At 33.9% G+C, this 20,962-nt stretch overlaps 1 protein-coding gene across 2 annotated transcripts; it reads left to right on the forward strand.

Annotated features, from left to right (window-relative positions):
- Positions 1 to 1,493: 1,493 nt before the first annotated feature.
- On the forward strand, positions 1,494 to 15,335 carry LOC147078271 (uncharacterized). 2 transcript variants are annotated; one of them, XM_085958020.1, is made up of 11 exons: positions 1,494 to 1,772; positions 2,688 to 2,831; positions 3,609 to 3,686; positions 5,697 to 5,895; positions 8,028 to 8,189; positions 8,461 to 8,575; positions 9,112 to 9,330; positions 10,845 to 10,938; positions 11,733 to 11,899; positions 12,842 to 12,937; positions 14,439 to 15,335. In XM_085958020.1, the coding sequence occupies exons 1-11, from the start codon at positions 1,644 to 1,646 to the stop codon at positions 14,638 to 14,640; spliced, it is 1,605 nt and encodes a 534-aa protein (XP_085814146.1). In that variant the 5' UTR covers positions 1,494 to 1,643; the 3' UTR covers positions 14,641 to 15,335. The 2 variants fall into 2 exon arrangements, with proteins under 2 accessions (XP_085814146.1, XP_085814154.1); XM_085958028.1 differs by having other exon boundaries at positions 5,700 to 5,895; positions 14,439 to 15,155.
- The last annotated feature ends 5,627 nt before the right edge of the window (positions 15,336 to 20,962 follow it).

Here is a 20,962-nt window from a genome sequence, read left to right on the forward strand (position 1 = left end):
ACTAGCTAGTCTTATTTTTGTAAGATGGCTGGAACCTCGTAATGGTGAATTAGTTTGAACGCTTTCGGTTGAAAACAGTCGTGACGGGCGGGCAATGGCGCGGTGGCGGCGTGCACAACTCAAACGTATAACCGTGTATGAAAATTTTCGAAAACGGTTTCTTTTTTTTAGGCATTTCACAAACAGTTATAAGTTTGAGTTGCGCACGCCGCTGCCGCTTTGCTGCCTGCGCGTCCACCCTGGCGAAGGATGAACCACTACATGACCAGGTGCCAACCATCAGATATTTGCGGGAACGCGATTCCGACAACTCATTAGTGCTGCCAGTACCCAAAATTAATTCGATTTGGGATAATATTATGACCAAAAGCGGTTTCTTGTTCGCATATTACAGTTATTAACTATGAATAATCGGTATTGATTACTAAGCTATAGTATACCTAATTCAATTGAACTCCTACCGTGTAAATGTCTTAAATATTCATACGAACATCCCAAGATATATAAATGCCGAAGAATGCATATCATCTTGATTTTTCTTAATCCTATAAATATTATAATATTTATAGGTAACGCAAAATAGAAGATGACAGATGAGGCGTCTAATTACAAAAAGCGACAAGTCCACAATTCAATATTTTCGGGAAACAACGTTTTTATGTTTTGAGCTTCAATTATTTGTTTTAACGTGAGATTATATTTTCCGTTGTGTCGAAATTAGAACCAAATGGCAATTTGTTTCAGCCGATAAACTCCTAAATGTAATAAATATAGGCAAAACAAAATTGGACGTAGCACTATTTGTAATTCATTTTTTAATTTACTCCGCATAAGGCACATATTTCCGTGGCACTGTCATGAGTTTATCAGATGCTACAGCTTGGGAGATGCCCTTTTCAATATTAAACGTTCCCTTATTGGTTGACTTAAGCACGCGCGAAATCAACCAAGCTTTAAATAATATGAAACACGGACTTGGCGCTTTTTGTAATAAATCGATACTTAATTTTTTTTTTCGTGGGGTTATGTCGCGTTTTGGAGTTTATAGATCAATACATATTGTGTAAAATTATACAAATAATACGTGCGTATTTTTTTCTCGATTTTGACCAAATGTGGACTTATCGCTTTTTGGTATTAGACGCCTCAGATACGGAATATGATCAATGACTTTTAGGTCAGGTTTTGTCCCGACAATAAAGTTATTACATTCACAGATCGTCAGAAGTGGTTTGACGTTTCAAATCAAACCACTTTATACGGTCAGAGAACAGTTTGATGCTTGTCGGAACCGTGAACTAAAAGTCAAATCTCAATTTTTTCCGGTTTACTTACTACGCATGCGTATTGCGTCAATTTTGATGTCAAACTATTGAAAACGCTGCTAAAACGCACCTCCCAATAAATTAATAGTTTAATATACTTTTAATAGTTTAATAGTATATTATACTAAAAGTTGGTCTATGGTCTATACTCCAATATTAGTCTATGCTATACTCTGACATTGACATTTCAAAAAATATGTTTCAAATAATTACATACATATAAGTTTTAATTTTATTATCATATTGTTATTTTCTTGAAACGAAAAATATTTTTATTCATACTGTTTATTTAAAAAATACACATTTCCTCAAGTAAATATGACTATGGTAAATAATAAGGCTGTTTTTTCGGCTATTTGTAGAACTTGTTTGAGGATTAAAAAAAATATGAGACCTCTAAACACGTCTGGGTTGGCGGAAATGTGGATTTATTGTGCATTTTTAAAGGTGATTAACTGAATGTTATTAATTTTCTAATAGCAATAGTTATATTAATTTTAATAATACTACTTTTAGGGGGGGGGGCTAAATTTATAATGTTTACGAACCATGTAAAATAAATAAAATTTAATTGAATGAACAAACCATAAAAAAACACTAGTTACACATTTTTTACCGGCTTTTGTTTGCCATTTCTCTTCTGATTATGTGTACCAAAATTTATCATTTATCTATCAAGATGTACCTACAGATACTGCAAATACCTCTTTCAAATTTTAAGACAGCATAGATTCAGTGACGTCCCGTGGGGGTAGGCAGATTGAGCATCGCTTGGGGGCGGCAGTTACTCGAAGGGCGGCAAATCGAGGATAACCATTAGATATATTATATAGGAATAGCTACCTAAACTTGGTAATGACGGAAATATCTTTCCATTAAAAAAATCAGCTCACTGGTTGGAAACAAAATGTATTAATTAACATAAAAGATTTAACAGGACTAATTTTTTGTCGGGTTCGCGATCTCTAGTTTACTTCCGTTGTCTTTGGACGTCGCGTTGTTGATGGCCCGCAATGACACTTGCAGATTTACGAATTATATTTGAATTATAGTTAGGTAGGTACATAGGTTCTTACATAATTAATTTATCCAAATATTTTTGCCAGTGATTCGCGAGTTTTGAGAGTTGTCAGGTGTATTTTTAAATGTCTCTGAAACCGTGGAATATTGTCTATTGAAGTAGAGATGGCATTTAAATTAGATTTTTTCGTATATATTTTGTTAGTAATGTATCCATACAACACATTTCTTAGATGTTGGAGTCATGAAAGGATGATAAAAAATACTGTATAAAAATCGGGTGGCATTTTGTCTAGGAACGTCGCTGCATAGATTGATACTAATGAGTAATGGTATTTGTAGATATTGGATGGAGATGGATTACCCGCCTCGATTTGTATTCAATGCTTCAGTCAAGTCAAAAGATCGTTCTCATTCAAACAGCTCTGTGAGAAATCTGATTCAACGCTGAAGAAATACAGTCACTTGGGATATTTACCGTCAGAGGTACGGAATTTTCTGCGTATTCTTTTACAAACTAATTTATTATCTACTATACTTTATAACTATTTTATGTAATGTCTTTTAAATATAATATTAACATACCTTAATCTACATGTATACCTGGGGTAGTCAACCTTTTTATACCGACCGCCCAGTTTTGTATCGCAGTTAGTAGTAAAATTTTCTAACTGCCCACCGGTTCCACAGTAATGCTGATTTTGAACTAGGTAAGTAACTTTAATTTATAATTGAAAATATCTGCCAATGCCAAATAAAAGACACCTTTACTGGTTTTAACTGTTGGCACAGATTGGTCTCATTTTTACTTTCCAAAAATTATCATATAATAAGTACTACAAAACAAGCGAAAGATGTACCCTTTGACAGTTACCGAACTTCTGTGTGCATAAATAACCTAATAAAATCTTCATTATTGTCCTGGCAAAGCTGTCGAAACACTCTATCATTTTTTGAATTGGATTTGATCTTGTTTACGTTAGACGTTTGATGTTTAAACATAATGAAAATGTTTTTAAAACCCCTACCGCTCACCATCAAAGCTGGAACGCCCACTAGTGGGCGGTAGGGACCAGGTCGACTACCCCTGATGTATACTAACAAATTTTTTAAATTCAAAATTATGTACTGACGATATGAACAACAATTAATTAAAAGACTCGAATTAGAAGTAGTAGAATAAAATTCAAAATCTCATAACATCTTGTAAGCTACGCATCCAAGATGTTGCCTAACTGTATTATGTTAAATGTTATATTGAAGGTGAAACTTCAACCAATGATATCCAAGTTCAGTGATGCGGACCATTCGCCACAAGTAATGGAAAATAAAACAGATCAAGTAAGTATGTATGATATTCCTTTAATAATAATATGCTATAGAAACTTGAAAGAGAATTAGGTGTTAAAGGTAAATAACATTTATCTAGTATCACTAGAGCTACAGTTGACTCATTGACTCTCGATTTATCGAAGTAGATGGGAAAACACCCAGATAATCGATTTTCTGGCCCATCCAAAATATCAGGGAAAATACGTATTCAAAAGTACATCCTGAGTAGTTTCTAACTCAGTTTAACTGCATGCGTTGAATATTTACAAATCAAAATTGTGCTGACAGGAAATAAGTCAGTAAAAATATAATCATTGTACTGGACATATATGTATTCAGATTTTCGACAAAGTTCTGATGGGATCAAAATAAATTGAGTACAATATCTTGTGATGTGCGGACAATACAGTGGTCAATCCAAACAGTCAAGAAGGTTCGGATTTACTCGCAAGTAGAGCAACGGAAGCCTATGTCAAATATAGCCTAAACCTGAACATTAAAAAGACCAAATAGTTTGGTTTGAGCAGGGTTTAATGAATTTAAAAAAAGTAACCAACAATATATTGTGTAATATGCATTCTTAATCCAACGAAAACAAATAAGTATGTATGAATGAAAAAGTGTCCATAATTTTAATCATATCACCCAAAGTATACTAATACCATTATGGTTTGGTTTAGGCAGGGTTTAATTGTATTTTAAAAACTAACAAACACCACTAATCGTAAATTGTAGTATAGTACAATGAAAACAAATATGCATGACTAACAAAGTTTAATGTGCGCTATTTATGGCAGATTTTAACAGCCTACTTCCACTATTCGCCACTGGTATATACTATATAGCCTATCGGAATTCTATTTATTGTCTGTTCTGTGCTTTGAATTAAACCTGGGAATCAGAACAATATGATAGAATCCTAAGTCTTTTCATTTCTACTATCTGTAGTGGAGGCGTGGATATTCACAGAAACAATGCTCAGAATATTTGAAGCTTTCTAAATGTGATTGATCAAAAGCATGCTCCGTATTGACCGGAAGGACAGAGTTACGAATGTCTAAGATGAAAAATGCCAAAGAAGTAAAAACTAATAAGTTGGCATCATGCAGTATCCTGATAAAATCAGCTTCTACATCTTTTTTTTAATATTATTATTAGTAGTGTAGTAAAACAATCACAAACACCCAGGCTTTGGGAAAATCACATAAATATATTGTGACCCTACGCGCTGGGAGATTTATGGTAAGCGAGGCCCAGCAGAGGAAGAAAATAGAGGCTTAATAATCTCAGAGACTAGTTTGTGCTCGGCACATCATCCTTACTTATACGGCCAAACTCATAGTCGATGTCCGGCCATGGAAATGGTACAGAAAGAAGAAGAATGAACCACTTAGCACTTCTCAGTAGTATTACCAAAAAATTTAAGTCAAATGCATAAAAAGCTTTTGCCTGAAGTTTTTCAGTTTTTTTTTGTTAAGAGCCATGGTAAATGGGATTCAACTGTATTTCGTAATATTTAAATTTGTCAAATGGAACGTTTTTAAATGTCATGTTGTGAACGTCTTAAATTAATAATTTGTAAAGTTCACTATATGTAAAATAAATAATATTTGATTTGATTTGATGATTGAAAATTCTAACTAATAATGAAAAACGACAAACTTTAATTTAATTAAAGTGGCCGCGCGTCTTAAGCGTTGGACTATAACGCCGTGGGTCCCAGGTTCGAATCCTGGGTCTGGTAAGTACACAATATATTGTTTTTCAATTTGTGTGTGAGTCAGGGTATGGACCTAATAGGTTGAGCAAGTGGCTGACATCCATTTCTCGTAAAAAACAAAAACCTGTTAATACAAACCTCTACTCTGTGGAGGCCCATATGATCCTATTGGATCGGTAATGGTAGGAAAAAAAATACATAAATTATGTTCAGATTGTATTTAAAGTATTTTACGTTAATAATTATTTTAGAATTACGAATTATGTAATGGAATTATGAATTACATTTTTTTTTGCCAGCAGTTTAACTTACAAACAGAAATGAACATCTCAGACGATGGTGCGACTGCCTCACAGGTCGAAACTGAGAAAGCATCTGATGCTACCGATAACCATTGGATGAATAATTCAGAGAAGTCCACCGTTGAAATATTAATTGAAGAAGTCAACTCTACTTATTCCAGTAAAGAGAGAGTTGCAAAGGTGAAAAAGAAACAAGGTTAGTCTTATAACTCCTACAGCGTAATAGTTCCAATATTTGATGTATCAAAGCCATTGAAATAATTGGACCACATATTGAATTCCTCGATCAAGTAATACGAGGGTGGGTCAATAATTCCTTAGAAAAAAGCATTAAAACAGGTTTTATTTTTGTATTTTTTTTTTATTTCTCAACATAATTTCCTTGGAGCTCAATACACTTGGTTAGACGTTTCTCATTTTTTTTAAACCGCCAGAAAAATAAGATTTCGGAAGGTCCTCAAAATAAGCATTTGTCCGATCGATGACTTCTTCATTTGAAAAAAAACGTTGTCCACTTAGCCATTTTTTTAAGTTTGGGAAAAGGAAAAAGTCACTGGGGGCTAAATCTGGCGAATACGGTGGGTGGTCGACCAACTCGAACTTCAATTCTTCAATTTTAGCCATTGATCGTAAACATGTGTGAACACGGGCATTGTCCTGATGAAAGAGGATTTTTTTCCTGTTTAAATGAGGCCGTTTTTCTTCAATTTTGTTTTTAGCTGGTCCAATAAAGATGCATAATAATCCCCTGTTATTGTTTTTCCTTTTTCCAAATAGTCAACGAAAATAATTTCACGTGCATCCCAAAATACAGTAGCCATAACCTTACCAGCTGATTTTACGGTTTTCGCCTTCTTTGGACATGGTTTGCCTTCGCAATCCACTGCTTTGACTGTTCTTTCGTCTCGGGAGTATAGTGGTGTATCCATGTTTCATCTGCAGTCACAAAGCGACGAAAAAATTCATCCATTTTGCGTTGCATGAGCGACAACAGGGCTTTAGAGGCCACCACCCTACTGCGTTTATTGTCGACTGTGAGCAAACGCGGCACCCATCTTGCAGAAATATTTTTCATGCCCAATTTGTCATGTAAAATAGAAATGACGCTACCTTTTGAGATCCCTGTAACCTCAATTATCTCACTCAACTTTAATCTTCGGTCACTTAACACCATATCGTGGATTTTATTGATCATTTCTGGTGTAGTCACCTCTACAGGACGTCCTGAGCGTGGTTCATCCTTTGTTGATGTACGACCACGTTTAAATTCATTTAACCAGTTATAAATAGTTGCAAGTGAAGGAGCAGATATGCCGTGAACTAAATCCAACTCATTTTTTATTTCCTTTGCTGTTAACCCTTTTATATTAAAATGTTTAATAACAACTCTAAACTCAATTTTCTCCATTTTCCATTTTTCCATTTTCCACAAGCAAATTTTTTTTTTAAATGTACGAGAAACACACAACAACCCGACCAATCTGATTGAAACTTCGCAGCATACTGAATCGGTAGTGCCGCTGCATGAAAACAAACCGCTTGCAGTACTAGTCGCGCCACCTGTCGGCTTTTCTAAGGACTTATTGACCCACCCTCGTATTTTATCCAAAAATAGTTTTTTTCTGCTATTTTACCTTGTCACACTTCAGCAACATCAAGGATGCTTCATTTTTCTCTTACTCATTATATTGGACCCGCATTGGTTCATGGAAAATTGACCGCAGATAATAGGTACATCTTATTTCCAAGATTTTTAACATGGAACATGTTTTACTCATGATCTCCGACGCAAAAGCGTTAGGAAAAATAGATGTAGAATTACTACATCCGCGCAGCCTGCCTGCGGCCCGCGCCCCGCCCTGATTACTTACGCGCGCCGATTATTTTCATGTTACGTTCAGTAGACTATATTCTGTGAGATGTATTGTTCGTCTGTTATTATTATCTACCTCTTTAGTTTTATTATTGTAATTACATAATTTTCAGAAAAGTAATTTGAATCCTTTGGATACGGTCACTTTGACAAATAAATTTTCTTTCGAATTTGGACAACCAGCATTCAGAGAATCAGTAGGCAAAGCATGTTCCATGTTTAATAATTTAAGCCGTCAGGATTTAAGTAACCATCATCTGAGGGGCCCAGAAGGCGAGGCGCAAAACGCCGAGTTTTTTAATCGTTTCTTTGTTTACAAAAAAATTTCATGATAATTTACTTACTTTTCCAACAAATTAGAACTGGGTTTATGATTACTGTTAATAAAGTTTGTCAACTAAGAAACTTTTGTATATTATGCAATTGTGACTAATGGATTATATTTTTTATTTTAGTACAATCTACTAAAACGGTAAAAGTTGAAGACGTTGACGGCAAATATTTCTGTGAGCCTTGTTTTGTTGGTTTCACAAATCCAGAGGACCTATCCATTCACATGTGCACGCACAAGGACAGCCACATTATTCAGTGCAACGTTTGCAATAAAACTTTTGAAAGTAAGACAGTCTCATTAATAATTTTACTATATATTATTAAGTACAACAGTACAATGCTGATTATTTTTACTAATTAAAACCAACAGTGGTCCATGTAATCCTGAATTTTCCAATTTTATAATAGTGTAATAAATCTTCCAATGGTCGCCGCATAAAAAAACCAATAATCACGTAAAAAAATCCATCAAATAACACTTAAAAAGAAATAATCAATAAGTAGATTACAGTATGTACAGTGAATATTAAAAAACTATAAGATTGTTTTTTACAGAGCTGAAAACACTGAAACGCCACGTGAAAATACATATGACAACAAAGAAGCACAAGTGCAGTGTTTGTCCAAAACAATTCACAGAAGCTGGATCATTAAAAAAACATCTGAACAGGTTGACTACTTATCGTTGTATTTTTTTAAAAATAATTGATTCATTCCACATTTGACTTGTCACAAAATTTTCTTTAATAATTCATGTAATATTAAAAATTGACCTATGCAAGTTCTAAAAGAAATTTCACTCTTAAGCTCAAATTTGATTGGTAGCTGAATCATTCCGTGCAATTGATATTCGTCGACGATCGTTGAATCTGGTTAGGTCTGCAAATCTACTGGTGTAATTAGGCCTTTGGTATTATAGATACCCAGATAATCAATGCGAAGGAACAGTATCTTCCAATCGTGGCAATACCCTCGCCATACTTCAATAATAATATGAATGCCACTGCTACCCTTCAAATTAAAGTTGTCATTCTAGCTAGGTATAAAATATTTTCCTGGCTTATTGGCTCGACTTAAAGCCCCTTTTATATTATCATGTGTAGTTTTGAATCTCAAAGAGCTAATATCTTGTACCTATTATATAATATTAAAAAAGATTGTTTCGAAAATTTTTGTATTAGTATTTAAAAAATAAATATTTTTTAGGCACGCAGGAGTAAAGGGCACCACGTTCAGCTGCTCGATTTGCCAGAAAGTGTACACGGATGCCAATTATTTAAAAATACATCTGAGGAAACATACCGGAGAAAAGCCATATCAATGTGAAGTGTGTCCGAAATCATTCTCTGATCCCCGTCTACTTGCCTCTCATCTTAAGACACATAATCAAGAAAGAATACATCACTGTAACGTGTGCTCAAGAAGGTATTACATTTGTTTTACAATTAGATTTACTAATTTATTGGGTAAATCCATGGTGGAACTGATATTTTAATGGTCAAAACAAAGTTATCTTTAACCCTTTAAATGCTGTTTTAAGTGCTAGTGGCTAAAGTACACATTGAGATAAACACCAGCTGCCTTTTCTTCCAATTTTCTGTCGTCCTGGAAGTGGATTCAATATCATTATTGTATTCGACGGCCGGTCGTCACATTCACATGGTGGATAAAATTTGAGGAATATTTCATTAACCTCAGCTTGTTGGGGACAATGATTGATTTGTAATTTAATTAATGGCATTTTCATTAAATTATTAGGTAATACATCAGTACATCACCTTTGACTTGAAGTCGTATGACATGTAAAACTCTGCAAACTCATTTATTAGATCCAATAGGTCCACAGGTTTGGTCAGAGTTTTCGACAACTCTAGTGCTTTGAGAAATGACAATCCCAACCTACATAAATATAAATTATACAATTAGTAATTCGATCTTTAACCCTTTAAATGCCCGGAGGTATTAGAATGGTGGTACCCGGTGGGTCACAAATTTCTATGAAAAATAAAGCCTTAGAAACTTCATTATTTAAAAATATATTAAAAGTGTATCGTAAAAACTTGTATATCGGTTAAGAATGTCACCATGATTACAAGAGATGGCAGTATATTATGTACAATATAGGTATTAATTTATTTAAAACAACCGACCTGGGGTAGTGTAGTGAGTGTAAAGTACAGCATGTATACACGCTTATTTTCTATAGGCGGCCTTGTATGCACAGATTTGTAGAGCGCGTAAATTCGCTTGTAGCATGCATCCAATGCATGAATAATATTGAGTAAATGGGTGTATTGATACACGGCAACATTGTTTTTAGCCAGAAGCTGACGTTTCTGATTGTTTATTTAAATATTCTAATTAATAATCACCTTGTGTATTTCGCCATCTTATGTACAATAATAATAATTGCAGCCTGTCCTTTGACACGCAGTTATAAGTAAGATTTGTTTTATAATGTGAAAGTTTCATTAAAATTCATTGAATCTAAAATTGTGTTGAGATGCTTGCAGCTAATTTAAGCATTACTCGATGAGTCCTGTTTCATCAGCTTCACCTCTATATTTAGGCTCCGTCTAATAGAGAAGGTTTTCTTCATTTCACGTTATACGCATTGATAACTTATTCCGGTTTTACATCAATCATTAGAATGACCAATCCCAAACTTGGAACCCCTTCACTGTAGAGAATTTTTATAAAATAACCGATGGAATTGTCCCTTTTATGCAACAGACCTACAAACTTATCTGAAGAATGGGATGGGGGAACCACTGTCGAAAACTACCCAATCAAGACTTGTAACTGGACAAAATCTGACTTTTAAACGAAATTTTCAAAATGGCGTCCTATTGTAGTTCATAGTTCCATTTTTGGTCATTCTACAGATAAGTTTGAAGGGTTGTACCTTTATGACAATCTTGCGTGACGTTTTTTTCCAGTTTTACACATGCTTCTACTCTTAATTCTCATTCTCGGATTCATACTGGTGAAAAACCCTATAAATGCACCTACTGTGAGAAATCCTTCATTCAGGTGAGTGTCTTTTATTGAGCAGGGTTTTGTAATTTTAATCAATCGAATTTTTAAATTCAGGTATATTTGACTTTGGTCGTTATGATATCCTCAAATGAAAACTAAAGTAAATAATTAAAATTGAAATATCTAAAAATATTACTCAACTCTCCCTTAACAGTTGCCTCTTATACAGAATTTATTCTTTATGGAATTAAAATTTGAATTATGGATTTTCTTGGCCGTTGGCGAAATAATGGCGAATCAGACATAATACAATATATGGACTTAATTTCGATTCTTGGACAACTTATCACGAATGATAATTTCCATTCAACGAGTTAGGTGTATTATATTCATGTTTGTGTGAGAGATTTAAATTAGGTGGCATAGCGATAATAGCGCCCATAGCTATGGAAAAAAAACTGAATGCTTTGTTTGAGACTTCAATGGTTATTTGGTATCTCTTGGTATTTGGGCTGCTGCTGTATTGTTTCTTCTCCTTCCATGACGTTTCGAGATCTATAAATGAGTTGTTTGAAAACGCCACTGTCCTTGTCATTTTTTCATGAAAAATCAAATTTGCATGTCATTACATAATTATTATGCACAGTGGTGACTGCATGTAAACCCAATTTTTTTACTGTTTTCTCCTTATTTTGTATTTAATCTGTTGGGTTTTACATGTAGACAAGAATATAAGATTACTTTGTACATGTGTCATCTTTCTATTCTTATGGACAGTGGCGTTTTTGCTTTTAAACAACTCAAATAATACATAACTGGGTCCAATTTGAAAAGAATATTCTTTGCAGTCTTCCAATCTATCCCTTCACATGAGGACACACACTGGTGCCAAGCCTTATGTGTGCAGCGTGTGCAATAAAGGATTTGGATCATCATCCAATCTCGCCTATCACGCCCGTATTCACACTGGAGAAAAGCATTTCCTGTGCTGCACATGTGGGAAACCATTTGCCAGGTATCTAACTACAAACATTATAATATATATATTTATCTATAGTCTCGCTAAACACGTGGTCAAACAGTTATCAACCAGTTGTAGGGTAGGTGAAGTGTGGTGAATGAGTTCCATCTGGTTGCTGCATTCTAAAACCACAAAATAACACAATGATACCGGATGAAGGTCTCCCACAGGAGACCACCTCAAAGGGTGAACCGAACCATCATCTTTCCCATAACAAAATAGCTACGTCCACTCTTCGCGGCTCTCGCAACCCCCGGCCGAGCAGAGCCTACCTCCACTGAAAATACCAAAATTCAAATTCGTCCACGCTCTCGCGAAAACAGACGCGGTCTGCCGAAAACGGCCACTCGCGCCGCCACTAGAAACCGTCGGTAAAACAGAGAAGTTCGCAACCGACAGACGAACAGGACGCCGCGATCTGTCAGTTGGATTGGCGCGAAAAGCTCTCTCTTGCCCCTGACGCTGAACGAACAGCATCGACCGCCAAAAGCTCTTGCATCGGAAGGGATGCCGAACAGCGAGCATCTCTTCTCTTGCATCGGACGCCGAACAGTCAGCATCTCTTCTCTCGCCTCGGACGCGAAGATAAAAGCATCTCCAGCCTAAAAGACCGCATCGCCAAGCCGCAAGCACTGACTCTCGCCTCGGATGCCAAGCATCAGCAGCCCAGCCCGCGACACCATGTCTGCAGCCCGTCAAATCGCCATTACCAACCCACCGCCAACGACAATACCCTATATCTACGATAAAATAAACCAGCAACAACAGCATACACCATGTGTTTCTGCCTCCCACCCCCGCTTCTTTGGCCATGACATTATCACGGTCTGCCATCTCCGCTTAAGCGCGAAGAAGGCCGGTGATGTTTGTTTTAACTATGGATGTTTTAATTTATGAAAGTTGTTAAAATATGTTACTTAATTGTTTTGTTCGTAGGTCTGAGGATGTTAGAATACACATGCGTACACATACTGGAGAAAAGCCATTTCTGTGCAATTTTTGCCCTAAGAGATTTACCACATCAAGTCATAAGTAAGTGATTTTATTTTCGAAAATAATCCAGTGTGCACATGTAGGTTAATTGCAACCACCCACTTAACTCAATCTGAATTAGGATGACACATAGCTGGAGTATACACCAGTGGCGTAGGGTAACTTTTGGAAAGAGGTAGGCTGTGGAGAAAGCACACTTGTTAGATATATTTACAAGAAATAAGAAGATAATCCGACATTACTACTGATGAACAGGTACACAAAAATCGATGAAATTTCAAAAGATGGTATAAAATTAAGTAATTAATTTGAATTATGTATTTTCCTAAACATTTATAAACGCAAGATACCAATTTATAATTTAACCCGTAAAACTAGACACTTTAAAATACTTCTATATTCTAAAAAAAAAAAAAAATTTTTAATACAGACTTATGTACAATATCAGATTTCAACTGACATAACTGACTGAATAAATTGTCTTAATCTATGAATGAACTAACTGATAAAGAAAATCACGAGATAAATTATTTTATATTTTTAACAACAATCAATATTTATATGTGATTGAATCCCATAGAAATTATCTTATTAATTATTTTAAATAAATGTGCACTTACGTAATATGTAAATGCTCCTTAAATAGCTTACCGATTTGTATGAGCCGCCGCAGACGTCTTGAAATTATGAGAAACAAACTTCATATAAAAAAAACTTTCGATTCATGCGAACATAATCCATACAATATGTGAAGCGAAACGAGATGTCGCCTATTTTTTTAAACTTTCGAGACATGCCATAAATGGTGCTTATTGAAAAAGGGAAAAGATCTTAAAATTATTATGACAATTATACGATAGATGTCGTTGGGCATATTTAATATATTATTATGTGATTATATTATTTAATTAAATGATAGATCAGATGAAAATTGATTAAATTAAAAAATATTTTTCTTAAGAAGGTAGGTTTTAAATAATCGCCTAGTATGGAGTCTTCGCCACTAGTATACACGCTGTCCTGCTTTGACATTTTTCTTGCGCAGTGGCTATTAGAATTTAGTGCAGTAATACCATGTGGAATCTAATATAAACATTTGTTAATACGATGTAACATTTTACAAGCGTCGTTGGTATTTTCATTTTAACAGTGTTTTGATAATGACATCAATTTAAAAAAAATAAGTCATTAACTCATTTGCTGCTGACTAGATAATGATTTTTTAATTACCACCTTTAATATGCACGTTAATTACATCGATCAGCCACCTGGTAATTACGCGCCAGGTGCATCTTCAGCGTCCAAAGTATTAAAGCACAGTGTCATGAATTTATAATGAAACTATGTGGTTGTTACATATGTCAAAAGACTGGGACAGCTTATCCGATTTATCTATCTGACTTCTTACAGCCGAAAGACTATTATTGCCAACTGTCTAAGTACAATATATCTAAGGAGTAATTTTGTTCAGAATCGTAATTGATTCTTGGGTTTGGGTTTGACAAAGTGTGTCAATTTGACATTTTTTTTATGTTAACAGGAAAGATCATATGCTGACTCATAGCGAATTGCGATCGCCATATGTATGTGGTATTTGTGGCGTCTGTTCTGCATCCAGATCGAAATATCGGATTCATATGAAAGCGCACTGTCAATTGAAAGATGAAAAAATCGACAATATCAGTAACCAAAAAGCCACTGAACATGAAATAGTGGCAATAGGAGAAATAATTATTATTTGAATGGAATGAAGGGGAATGATTACTGGTTCACTATTATTGATTCATATAAGCAAACAAGTGTTACTTTAAATCAAAGATGATATTATATTTCTGTGAATAGTAGCTAAGTATGTTTTCTAATGCAGTATTCATAATATCGTCTCTGTTCTGGCAGAACACACTAACTGGAGAATATTAGTTTTGAGTAATTTGACTTTGAAGTAGTTAAAATGTGTGAAATAATGGTCTATCATGTGAGTTTATTAAGTAATCGTAAAAAGGATGACTTTAAAATAAAGACTGTTTATTTATTAAGAAGATTTCCAGACGGTAAAGTTTGAAATAATGAACATTTTGGTACTAACTCAATTTGTCATTTTTTCGAATTAGTGTCTTCTGCCAGAACAGTGACGATATTATGTTTTCTAAATACTCACTTATTGTAAAAATATTTAACAAGTTACATACATGGGTAATTTACAATGCAGTTCCACCATGAATTGACAGTTAACAAAATAAAAGAAACATACATGGGTATTTCGTTTTTTTGATTCATTTATAAATTAAATCACTGAGACATTTATTAATTGAAATATGAGTATCGAAGTGGGACATAAGCCATTTACGAAAATTTACAGGAGATTCACGAACATGGGTGTAAGCCACTGTAAAGTGTCCGTTTTTCATATTACAATTACATACTAGCTTTAACCCGCACATCCAGACTAAGACTACATTTTTCATACTGTTTGCACACCCCGTATACATACCTACCTATTGAACCTCCGCCATTGACTGATCCTGCCACATAACAACTTCACGCAATACATCACTCTGATGTGATGAGCAACTGATCTGCAGCTGTAACCTATGGCATTCACTAATCAGTGCGCTCATAATGGCTAAGACTTATCACAACCACAAGGACTTAGCTGTTGTTACTCACGCCATCATATTTATTGCTAAAGCCGCGTATCTACTATGTTTGCGAACCAGTAGCGCTCTGCAATCGTTCCTAGTGGATACGTTCCCGTGCTCCGAGCGTGTATAGTTCGCGAACCACAATATGTTCCGAACGCTGTCAGCTTTTTCGCCAACACAAAGGCGAGCGGAGAGCATTTGTGGACGCCAGTGAATCAGGACATAATAGTGTGCACGTCGTGTTCATGTAACAAACTATCAATTCGCATTGGAGTAGTCAGTAGAAAAATGTTTAGCTTACATCAAACTATATCGAAACAATCCGATGTTGTGGAATTCTCAAGATTGCAATACATACCTGTATATTGTCTTACAAACTTCAGGAACAAATTTGGGTTGCATGCTTTGAAATTGTAAACAAATATTGCAGACTGGTACAACTTATCACTGGTGGCTGAAGATCTTAAGATTAAAGTCAGCTTATCTTGAACCGATATAGCCTTTCGGAATTTGGTATCTTTTCTTCGGATTAATGGTGTTGCTTAGGTCCAATAGTAGAACATCTTTTCTCTGTTTTTGTAGAAATTGGCTCGCCAAAATCGAAAAAGCTTTTTATAATCTTCTACCAAATAATGAATGATTATGAAAGCAGCACTTGCTACTAACTCAGATGACGTGTTCGCTTAACGTTCAGATAAACATTGCGGAACGACCGTGTTTCCAAAGCATGTCTCCTTTTGAGCGGCTACAGGTTCGCGGAATGCTACTGGTTTGTGAATGTAGTGGATTCTCGGCTCAAGGGTTCAAGGTAAGTACAAATTAAAACTCCAAATACATAATAATAAATTTATTATCGTAAAAAATCCATATTAATTGATAGTGATGTAGATTGTGACTAAATAGTCGTAAATTACATGAAAATTTATTTTATAATAATATGATCAAAAAAACTTTACAATACTATCCAAACACATGTAAATTTTAATATGTATAAGTGCCACATTCAACTGGGCTAACATAGTAAAGTTGGTGACTTTTTTTGTAAGCAAAACTTATATTCGAAATTTTTATTTCAAAATTACTTGTGACAAAAATATACGAGTTTGAATTTTTAATACTATTCGCTATCTATATCAACAGGGTCATAAAAATAAAAATCATGCATCGAGAATAGACGAGGCAAGTGCAAATATATATGTTAAGCAAAATCTTGGGTTATCATGGAAACGTGTAGGTACTCGAAAGAAAAAATCCCTCATTCAATCAGATGAATTAAAACATGTCATATTCGATATACATAATATATAGATTTGAAACCTGGTTAAAATTTTTGTTTTAATGATTTAAAATGAATAATAAAATTAGTAGGCACATGTCAGCAATAAAGGGAGAAGATTTTCATATAAAAAATGATGCCACATTTTTATGACCCACGATGCATCGATTTATAAATAGGTACATAAGTAATTTATTAAAATCTAGAACGCAAAATTGTGCACCTATTTCCTCATAGATAGAAAAAATGTATACATTGTGATTTGTATAATACTAAAAGTGAACATAGAGTTCTTTAACTACTATAATGTAAATTTGACTACAACACCTCTACTATCTACGTTAAAAATTAATTTATTCTAACTTTATACAATGCAGGTTCAGCCGTTTTACAAAATCATCTAAATATTTTGATTTATTCGACGATATATTCTGCAAGTAAGAATTCTTAAAAATTATTTGGCAACACATATATCTAAAAAAATATCACCAATTTTTAGATCAACCAGATGTTAAACACATCCGTACATTGGGAATGTTAAATGATCTCTTGATTTATATTATATATCTCATTCGGGTTTTTATAATGAAGCGTTTTCAGTTTTTTAAAGTACCTAGGTATCGCAAGACAGAAGAAATCCATTCTCGTATTGAATTTGAAAGTCATATACTGTTGTTCAGATTTAAAAATAATATATTTCTAATTTACTGACAAAATATAAACCAAAAGAAAACTCTCATTCCCCAATGATGAACAAACCGTAGATTTAATAAAAACTTTCATTCGTTTAACAAAAATAAAAAGTGACAAAATTCTGTGAACTTTATTCTAAAACCCATGACTAAAAACTTCGATAATTTATATTTCATAATTATACCAAATAATTGCAAGTAATATGTGCATTTGAATGTCTTTTAATTCGTAATGCAAAGCCTCGACTATTAATAACTCGTAAAATATTATGTACTAATTTGTGCCAAGTGAAAAAAGATATTAACAAAAGTACCTACCTAATTAATTACATGTTAAGGAACAAAAATAGTTAAACGATTAAATTGTAGTTAACAAAATAATATACATTACTTTTTAAATCAACTGTAGTTTGACAATTATAGATCAGGCAAAAAATCATTTATGAATGATAACTATGTACTAGTAAAATAAACCAAGTAAGTAACAAAATGAGTAAATTACTCCATATAATCTCTGGTAAATGTGCAACTGTCCTGGCAAGTGACAAAAATTCTTAGAGGCATTGTGTGGCGTCTATATGCTTTAACTGAGGAGCAGACATAATCAAAGAAAGAAAAAATGGGTGAATCTAACTGGTTAAGGGCTCGTATTTCAGCAGAAGTCCAAGTCTGCCCGCTCATAAAACCGAGGAGGAAAATTGGTGGAGAAACAAATTCACCGTTTTTACACAAGAAAACCAGTGAGGTACTTATTGTTTTTTTTATTAAAATCTCATTTTCGCCAAAATGGTTGATTCGCCCTTTTTACAAAACACTGACGACACATTGACACTAATCACTCTTGTTTAGGAATCGTCCATAAATGGCATGACGTCACAGTAGGGGGTGTAATATACAGTGGAGCCTCTATTTTCCGGACTAATTGGGGATGAAGATGGTCAAAAATACCCGGATTACCAGTACCAGATATTTGCATTGGGCAAGTGCAAACTCGATTAGGTAATTAGTGTATTTTCTAGTGATTTTTCAAGGGTTGGTAAAGTTCTAAAATAAAAATTAGCACTCCTCCGAAAAGGTTTTTTTGAGTGCAATATTATACTGGTCACAAACACGAGAAAGACAAAACGTCACTTGATCTCTAATTGCATAACTACATATGACTAAATAGTAAGTATACATCAATAGCAGTGGCGAAGGATGGAGGTAGGCTGTTAAGATCCGCCATAAATAGTGCACACTAAATTTTGTCAGTCATACGTATTTTCATTGAAAAAAGACTACAATTTACAGATGGTGTTGGTTAGTTTTTAAAATTCAAGAAACCAAGCCATAATACATAATACTAAAATAATACTCGTCGATCTATAAAATATCTAAAATTATGCAATTAAATCATACATAACTTGGATATTTTATAGTGATAGAATAATATTTTTTATCTATTATAGTTTGGATTAGGCAGGTCTGAATTAAAAAAAAAAATGAACCAACAATGTATGCAATATGAATTCTTAATACAACAAAATAAAAAATAAGTATGAATGAAAAAGTGTACACAATTTTGTCGTATCTTTCAAAATATACCAAAACTATTATGGTTTGGTTTTTTTCTTTATACCATGTCCGATCCTAATAAGATCATATGGGCCTCCACAGAGTAGAGGTTTGTGTTAACAGAATTTGTTTTTATGAGAAATGGATGTCAGCCACTTGCTCAACATTTTAGAGCCATACTCTGACTCATACACAAATTGAAAAACAATGTCTACTTGCCAGACCTAGGATTCGAACCTGGGACCCTCGACACTATAGGCCAACGCTTAAGCCGCGCGGCCATCGAGGGTGTATGGTTTGGTTTAGGCAGGTTTTAATTGATTTTTAAAAACTTAACGACACCATCTGTAAATTGCAGTCTTAGTTCAATAAAAAACAAATATGTATGACTAACCACGTTTAATGTGCACTAATTATTTATGGCGTATCTTAACAGCCTACCTCCAGCCTTCGCTACTAATCAATAGTAATCATTAAAATTGTGTGAAGACATCTTGTTTTGAATAAATGAACAAAATATGTAACAATTTGGTGCCAAATATGAGAGCTACGGATATATTATTTTTATTTACCTATTACAAAAGAGATGTCTAAATTATACTTAGTGTCCAATATTTCTTTTGGATCAAACTTTTTTTCTTCTATACATTTACATAAAAATTTGGCTAAATTTGTTGTTAAACTGGTCAGGGTTTTTTTTGTGACTTGATCATTATCTAATTGAAGCCTATGCCTATGCATTTTTACACGATTAATCAGGTATAACAAAGTTTTCGCATCATTTTTAATAAATATATTACACGTAAGTATTCAAATTAATATATTGGTTCCGATCCAAAAATTATTTCATATTATATAATATAATGCAAATGCTAATATATGTACATACATTACAGTAATAGTTTTCTCAATATAGACCAAATAAAACTTTTTTTATACAATTTGTGAGCACAAAGAATGGTCAATTCTAATGCTTAGTCAAAGAAACACCTTAAGGCTAATTTAATAGTACAGAATGATATCAATACATTATTTAGATTATCAATCTGTTCACGTGACATTCAAAATTATATTTACATGATAAACATTAGAAATCGCAAGTTCAAAATGTTCACATGACATGAAAAATACTACATAAAAAGAACACAATTAAAACAGTGGGATTGCACGATCTAAATCTTGGAATTCGTTGTATGTAGAATATTGTATTTTTGTGTCACCAGTATGTATAATGCATGGAGGCATCCACATATTTTTGATGAACTTAATCAATTTTAACATTGTTTAGTGTGTGTTAGACACCACGGTATGATAGAATTCATCTAGCAATTTATGCACCCATTGAGCAACATGGTCGTCCTAATGCCTTTTCAGCCATGTTGTGTTACTCTTAGTTATTAGATCTCTTTAGAGTCTATAATTCGTATTCATACATAAGCAATATTTTACACTTTAGGCACGACGAGTGGTCACCTTTGCATATGTTACACCGAATGTGCGAAATTGACTATTACATGAAATGGGCAAAATTTTGGCTAATTCTTGTAATAGTCAAGCCTGTTGCCTTATTCATGAATTAGGTAAATTTTCTGCTGAGTACATGAATTCGCCAGGGTATGGTATTCTTGAACTGTCAACATGACAGAAGAAAAAGTAAATTTAATACGGATGGTTTTATTAGTTATAATTGGACATAATATAATATTATTATTATTAGGTTAGGTTTTGTAATTCTGAATTAAATTAATCAACTGAATGTCCATTTTGAGGTTAGCTATCAAGTGTCACCAAACTATCACAAACATTCAATCGACCATTGCACGTTTGATACCCAAGCACGAATCAAATCGCGAAAATACTTTTCAATAAAATTCTTCCATTATCATAAGTTCTAGATTTT

Source organism: Rhyacophila brunnea, unplaced genomic scaffold (assembly GCF_057557595.1).
Source record: "Rhyacophila brunnea isolate RB1 unplaced genomic scaffold, BYU_Rbru_1.0 scaffold_11, whole genome shotgun sequence".
NCBI classification, from domain to species: Eukaryota; Metazoa; Arthropoda; class Insecta; order Trichoptera; family Rhyacophilidae; genus Rhyacophila; species Rhyacophila brunnea.